Raw genomic sequence first — 8,029 nt, 5'->3', positions numbered from 1 at the left:
CTTTCTTTGGAATGCTCTGCCTATTACAATCCGACAGGCAACTTCCATTGATGATTTTAAGGCAGCTTTAAAAACTCACCTTTTTAGCTTGTATTTTTCTTAATTTTTTTCCCCAAATTTTATTTATACTGTTAAGCGCATTGAGACTTTAGCATAATGCGCTATATAAGCCAAAATTATTATTATTATTATTATTATTTGCTACCTGTGGATGATGCCTAATTTCTCCCCGAGCGGCGCCTTCCAGATGGGCCAAAATGAAATCAGCTGCATTTTGTCCACCTAGCCCCCGAAACTTCAAGGCTGCCTGGATGTCGTCAGCAAAGGTCTCTATTAAATTTCCATCTAACCCAGAGAAAGAACGCAACTTCCTTTCCGGTAGCACATACGCAGTATTTCCATTACCGTTACCATTTGCAGCTCTCCTGGTGGCTTCTAACTCTGCCCTCTCATCCACATTTCGCTGAACTTCCCGCAACGACGCCTTACTAGCCATCACTGCCCTCTATAGTGCCAAAAACCAAATCCAATCTGCTATCCCACTTCTGACACCAAATTGTAAGGAATGGCGAACAAACAGAAATAAACACGTCTCTCAGTTGTAGTTTGGTCCGATGGTGAATTTGACTTTTATTGCAGTTAACATAGCACTAATAAAGAGGACAACGACGTCCTTCAATCACATAGCAGTAATAGCGGGGAATGTAAACAGAATTATGAGAACGCTTCTATCAATGTACGGCTCTCGGTGACTCACACGATAAACAATAACGGACATAGGATTTAAAAACGACGCTAAAAAACCACAGAATGGATTATAATAATAATAATAATAATAATAATAATATGAATTTATATAGCGCATTTTCAGAATACTGTTCAATACGCTTTACAAAAAAATTGATAAAATACAATAAAAACAGGCAGCATTTTACAATCAGATTACAAATTATTATATAGAGAAACTACAACAATATACTTATAATTAATTACATTGTTAAAATAATTAAAATTGGAAAATTAAATATTGTTAATTACCTAACAAGCTATAATATATAATTAGGAATTATTACAATACAATAAAGATCAATTAAAAGTTAAAATCCAATATCTACAATATTGAATGATAATCAATTAAAAGGAAAGATAATTAAAACAATTACAATATTAAAATCATTGAAATTAATTACAAATTGTTATAAACACTGAGGGCGGGCTATTCCCTGTAGCATCCCCACATTCCCCTGCTTAAATTAAGTTTGTCTTCAAACGTAGGAAAAAACTTAGCTTCATTATATAAAGATATTACATTATATTGTATATGTTTAAATAATTTACAGTCGATTTAGTACACTTAATCATCAATGGCGGTTAAACGTTGAAGTCTTTTGTCGCTAGAGGATTGCATGGATTGACATCTTTGGTTAAGCAGCTTTCTCTGTAATCTGGTGCTACGTCTTGGTGCCTCATCTAAACTTTCATCATCGGAATCTGCTTTGACCCTCAACAAGCTGTCTCTTATACACATCTAGATGTGTATAAGAGACATATATATATATATATATATATTTGTTGCCAATTAAATTAATTTTAACATTACTTTATATACCGATTAGACTGCAAATAAAATTACGAATACATTTTTCAGCAAGACCTTTACCGTATCTGTGAATGGAGTGAGAGGGGTAAAATGACTCTCAACTCAGCAAAATATAAAATATTAAGAATAGATCCGATTTTGTCGATTCCCACAAGTACCTTGTGTTACTTCAAGAGCCTCTAGATTTCTAGATTAAATTTATGCAATAATACCTCTGCTATCTTTAAATTAATATACACAGCTCCGATTTCATCATTCATTTAGCTTCATGTTCCTGCACGGCTGCCCCATGATTTAGGTCATGTAAATGCTCTTGAAATGATCCACAGGAGAGCAACTAGGATGTGTCTTCTTACTAAAAATTATTATGATTTGATTAATTATTTTAGTTAAACAAAGGTTTTAAAATTAACTATATCCTATGTATTTAAATGTTTATTTAGTTATTATTCAGTTGATATTGTTATCATATTACAATAAATACTCTTCGCACAGATCATCTTGAGTTTATTCCCTCTTTTTCTTTAACCAGTTGTTTTCATAATACAGTGTTTAATATTTTCACAATTTTGGGGTACTATTCCTTCTGAAATTTGTGACATTCTGCAAATTAATTTTAATTTGTTTCTTAATTATTTCAAATCTTATTTAAAAGGGGTGACTCCCAACGTGTAATTAGTATATATACTTTTTATAAATGAAATTCTGGTGTGATAAATGAACATTCTTAATGTAAAATTTAATTAGAGAATGTTGAATTTTTTGAGAGAAAAATAAATAAAATAAAAATCTTATTGGAAACATGACTCGTTTTTCCACAGGTACATGTTCTGGACTGACTGGGGCCAGGCAGCTAAGATTGAACGAGCAGGAATGAACGGAGAAGCAAGAGTGACCCTCGTGGACACTGACATCAGCTGGCCAAATGGTCTGACCGCTGATCTTGATGGTGACCTTCTCTACTGGGTGGATGGTCTGAGATACAGCCTAAGTAGCATTGACTATAACGGTCAAGGTAGACGCACCATCCTGCAATCAAATTCAATTCTGCCTCATCCTTTCGCTATCACTGTATTTGAAGAGTATGTCTACTGGACAGATTGGCAGACAAAGGCTATCACTAAAGCCAACAAATTCAATGGAATCCATACTATTTTGGTTCAAAATCTCAATCGTCCCGCGGGCATCCAGATATATCACCCTGAAAAACAAAGTAACGGTAAGGATTTGATCGAATTTTTCTATAAAGGGAAAAAGTAAATAAAGATCATTCATATGTTTTAGTTTTTTTCTAGGAATTCCTTTAAAACCCTCACTTTTTTTCACTTCAGGAATTATTAGCCATTGTGGAGGAAATAACGGTGGATGTTCTCATCTGTGCGTAGCTGCCCCTCAAATTAGCGATAGTTCTGCTAAATATTCCTGCCTCTGTCAAGATGGGAGTATATGTGAGAGTTCCACAAGGAATCCACTGACGACCGAGAATAATGGTGAAACACATAATTACTACTACATCACCATCACCATCACCATCGTCATCGTCATCGTCATCATCATCGTCATCATCATCATCATCATCATCATCATCATCGTCATCATTATCATCATCACCATCGTCATCATCATCATCATCATAATCATCATCTCATTGTTATTATCATTCTTCTTCTTATTATTATTATCATTATTATTAATATTATTATTATTATTATTATTATTATTATTATTATTATTATTATTATTATTATTATTATTATTATTATTATTATTATTATTATTGGCTTTTCCCAGCAGTACTTGGAAAAGCCATTGCTTTTGTTCTGATTTTTTTTTCTTGGCACATCAGAAATTTAAATGACCTTCAAATTTACACCCTCAACGGGTTCGTCACCAACGTGTAATAATATTTGCTTGTAACTTGATTGTACTTTCTCAAAAGTTTCATTCAGATCAGTTGATTAGTTTTTGAAAATATCTGATCTTGGACGTTTTCCTCCCTTTGAATGGTCCTCATATCCATACCCACTCTGAATCGACGTCGAATGTAGTCATTTACATATTCGACTATCGTCACCAAAAAATAACAATTTATTCTTTGTAAGTGGTTTATGGTATATTTCAACATTAAGGATTGGTATTTCATGGCTTATGAATTAGTTAAATAAGATTGTGGCCATTTTTCATTGATGATATACCAAATAATAATAATAATAATAATAATAATAATAATAATAATAATAACTAGACTTGAACTCGTCACTGAGGACGAGTTAGGCGATTCGTCGCACTTTGACCCTCAACAAGAGCGCACCGTGCGAATTGGAAAATTTTAAAATGCTCAAAATGGCATAAAACATGCTCTAATTTAGTAATTTTGAGCATTTTACTAGAGAGGACAACAGACACCTTTTCTGGAACATCAGACAGTGTTGTATTTGGCAATAAGTAAAATCTAACTAGAGAGGACACAGACACCTTTTCATCGAACATCGGACAGTAGTGCCAGCCAGCTAGTATTAATAACAATATGACCTTGACACAAACAAATGTTCTTATATGAGGCCACTGGGACCCAAGAGGTTAAAATCATATCTATAACTCATGTACTTTCAGAATATGTAATAAGTCACCGTGCATGCTAAAGAGCTAAAACTGATGAAAGATAGGTATGCTTTTAGCATATTTTCACTGTATGTCGATAAAACACGCACACAAGGATTTGTATATTTGATACACGCGTAAAAAATTCAAATTTGTGAATACAGTCGGAACTCAAAAATATATAACAAAACGTAATTTCTAGCTCAGTACGTGCTGTGCGCGTGAAATTGGAATATTGGAATGCTGAAAATGACCTGAAACGTGCTTTAAATTATATAAAAAGTGATATTGAGAATTCAAAACACACATACACATATGACGCCCGCACTAAAAAGGTACATGACCTGAATTTTATACCCACTGAATATAATTTAGAAATGCCAATTGGTTATGGGAATCGTCAAAGCTTTGAGAAAAAAAGGATGAGGGAGGTCAGAAAAAATATTCATTTTCACCATGATGACGTTATTAACATGTAAATAGAAGTCATAATTATGAAAGATGATTGTCTCAGCTAAAACATATTCAAAGTTGAGAGACGATCGATCAAGAGTAAGCAAGATACGCTTAAACGAGTATTTTAACAAATGAAGTCATAGATAAAAATTAAGTTTTTAAAATTCATACAGAAATTTGATGACGTCACAATGTCCGATCAGCCATAATAATCTATACAATTATATCTACAACTCATGTGCTTTCACAATATGTAATAACAATTGGGGGGTGGGGTCACTATTCATTCTAAGAAGCTTTAACTGATTAAAAAATAGGCATCATTTTAAGCATATAATTTTTGAGGCACGCGTACGCGCACGTTAACACGCACAAACAGAAAATTAAGGTACATAACATTCAACCTTGACCTGAAGTTTATGCCCACTTAATATGATTCAGAAATGATGGGAGGGTCAGAAAAAAACATTTATTTTGACCATGATTACGTCATCAAAATGTAAGTCACATATGAAAGAGAATTGTCTCAGCTATAACATACTCAAAGTTGGGAGACGATCGATCACAAGGATAAGCGAGATACGCTCAAATGCGTATTTTCAAAAATGACGTCATAGATAAAATTCAGTATTTTAAAATTTAGATGGCAATATGATGACGTCACAATGTCCGACCAGTCATTATGATCTATAAAATCATATTTACAACTCATCCGCTTTCAGAATATGTAATAAAAATTGGGGTAATCATTCATCCTAAGGAGCTATAACTGATTAAAAATAGGCCAGATTTTAGCACATTTTCACTGTATATCGGCGTGAACGCGCGCAAAGATCCCTATGTTTGATGCACGCATACGGCATTGCTATTGGCCATAAGATGACTAAAAAGAATGGAAATTTGTGAAAACAATGTCAGGAACCCAAAATATGTCAAAAAACCCCCGTAATTTCTAGTTTTCTCTGCCTACTAGGGCTGAACGACGTTCAGGACGGCTGATTCTTTTGCGGTGCGATCATTCGAATATGCCAATATCATGTCGGTTTCGTATTATTCGGTTTCTTTTGGTTTGGTGTCCTTTTAATTCTCTATAATTTTTTCCCGCTGAAGTGAGTCACTCCCCACCACGTTGTGCTGGGCAGGTGAAAATGAAAGCAGGCTCTTGTTTAGGTCTCCTTTTTATTGACCCTCCCGGTACAACCAGACAGTGCATCCCTAGACAAGGCAGCTGGGCCGTCACATAGTGCTGCCTAATGCTGATGCTGGTTTCGGGTACATCAAGCGACAGACCATCAAACCTACGCTAGACAATTTGATTTAAGTGGAAGAATGGTACGTGCTTCTTCCCTCACTCTCTCGGCTACTTCAGTATTTCCAGAGGCAAGGAATGTCCAAGACATCTGAATAGCTTGATAGCTGCAGTAGATGGCCAGTACATAGCGCTACCATGCTTTCGCCTTTTACCGCAGTCTACACTGCGTTGCAGTTCTGTCATTTCTGCCGAGTGTCCATAAGGAAAGGTTCGTTTTTCATGCCACATTAGTCTTCACTATTTAACTCTTATCTAAGTTTGGTTTCCGTCCCGCGAGGTGGAGGTTAACAGGGTTCACCGCGAGGAGTGGATAGGACTTGAAGTGAGAGGCTGTAGATCCACGGATGACTAGTCCCCCTTTCACAAATGTGACCATTTGCTAGGATCAATCTGGTGATCTAGGTGAGAGACACCTCACGATTTTTACATCATGCTGGTAGTAAATGTATAGTCGTGAACTGACGAATCCAAACTTGCCTTAATGGTGGTTTTAAATGCCTTCTGGATGTTGCAGTAACATTTATCGAGAATAAGGCCCCCTCTGGTAGATTGATCGACAAACTGATGATGGTTCGGTAGGACATCATTGAGCTTACACTTGTTAAAATCTTAAAAATTGTGACAAGCTGTTCGCTGCGGTGCAGCGCCCTAAAAAATAGTCATAGTTTAGGTTTAGTTGACTTCGAGTTGCTTTTAATGTGTTCTATCTTCACAAATTTCTCCACAATTTTTGCATGATTTTATTGTTGTTTTTCGTGTGTCAATGGGGAAAAGTCCTAAGTTCTATTGTTCAATGAGACATATTAAATCTAGTTGTTATTATTATTATTATTATTATTATTATTATTAGAACGAATAGTCGCCTGATGTTGACTGAGTTAGAACCAAATGAAAAACGATTGCGTAATTTTGTAAATATATTTTTGTTTTTGTGTTTATAAAAATACACCTAATTTTGGTGTCATTATGGAATATGTATTTGCAACAAATACATATTCCATAATGTATTTGCAACAAATACATTATGGAATATGTATTTGTTGCAAACGATAGACCGATTTCACTTGGATTTTGTAGAACCAATGAAACATCCCACATACATAGTGTTCACACAGTGAGATCAACGTTCAAGTAAGGGTCATTAGTGTCAAAACGCCCCAACAAATAAAGTGTACTTCAGTCACAATTAAAAACAACCACAACCTTAACACTTGCACATAAGCTGTCTTTATGTTTGTTTAAATAAGTTCAACCAATGGTTATAGTTTGGCGTATGCTCTCTGCTACAGGAATCCATGAAGAGTGATTGATGAGTTCACTGTCTTTATCAAAATCTTAATCCGTTCACTTCATGAGTGCAAATTCTGTAGCACAGCTTTTTTTTCCGACCCATCTCGTAAAAATTGCAATAAAATCCTTTAATTAATATTCAGATCCAACACCTCCTTTTTGTCCAATGTCATTGAGCCTAATCGTGTATACTATACTGACCATCGCTTCTTAAATTTAAGAATTAGGCCAACAATCGCTCATGTTACACAATTTTTTTAACCTCATCTTCTCTATTGCTGCCTAGTCTGGACAGCTGATTACCCAAGAAATCTAGACAAACTTAATAAATTAATTAAAGGTGCCATTCGAATCATGACATTTTCAGATTACCTTGCTCCATCCAAACCTTTTTGTAAAAAAAAAATAAATATACTTAAAATTACTGAATTTCCCAAAATGAATTTGCCTCATTTATGTTTTATATATTTTGTTTAATATCAAATTATCAGTGCCCATGTCCAAACATTTTATAACTTCTAAATCTCATAAGAAAAAAAAAGGAGAAAAAAAAAAAGGAGAAAAAAAAAGGGAGAAAAAAAGGAAAAAAAAAAAAATTTACACTGCCGAGTGCAATTGCTGAACGACTAGAATACCTACAATTTTAAGTCGAACCATCTAATAGTTGATAGGCCTATAATAGTATAATTTTAATTCAAGATTCATTAAGTGACTTGTACATAAATACAAAATGTATATAAAATTGGATTAAAAAAAAAAAACTACACATA

At 34.4% G+C, this 8,029-nt stretch overlaps 1 protein-coding gene across 1 annotated transcript in view; it reads left to right on the top strand.

Annotated features, from left to right (window-relative positions):
- Window positions 1-8,029, top strand: part of LOC117119636 (MAM and LDL-receptor class A domain-containing protein 1-like) — a 25,510-nt gene that overhangs the window by 7,234 nt on the left and 10,247 nt on the right. Inside the window, exons 3-4 of the mRNA XM_033264468.1 lie at window positions 2,422-2,819; window positions 2,932-3,090. Of these exons, the coding sequence (XP_033120359.1) occupies window positions 2,422-2,819; window positions 2,932-3,090 (557 nt within the window). The remainder of the gene's footprint in view (window positions 1-2,421; window positions 2,820-2,931; window positions 3,091-8,029) is intronic.

This window comes from Anneissia japonica, unplaced genomic scaffold (assembly GCF_011630105.1).
Source record: "Anneissia japonica isolate Jap-2015-1 unplaced genomic scaffold, ASM1163010v1 scaffold287824_len104088_cov138, whole genome shotgun sequence".
Lineage (NCBI taxonomy): Eukaryota > Metazoa > Echinodermata > Crinoidea > Comatulida > Comatulidae > Anneissia > Anneissia japonica.
The sequence above is the reverse complement of the archived record's forward strand: the minus strand, read 5'-3'. Positions and strand labels throughout refer to the sequence as shown.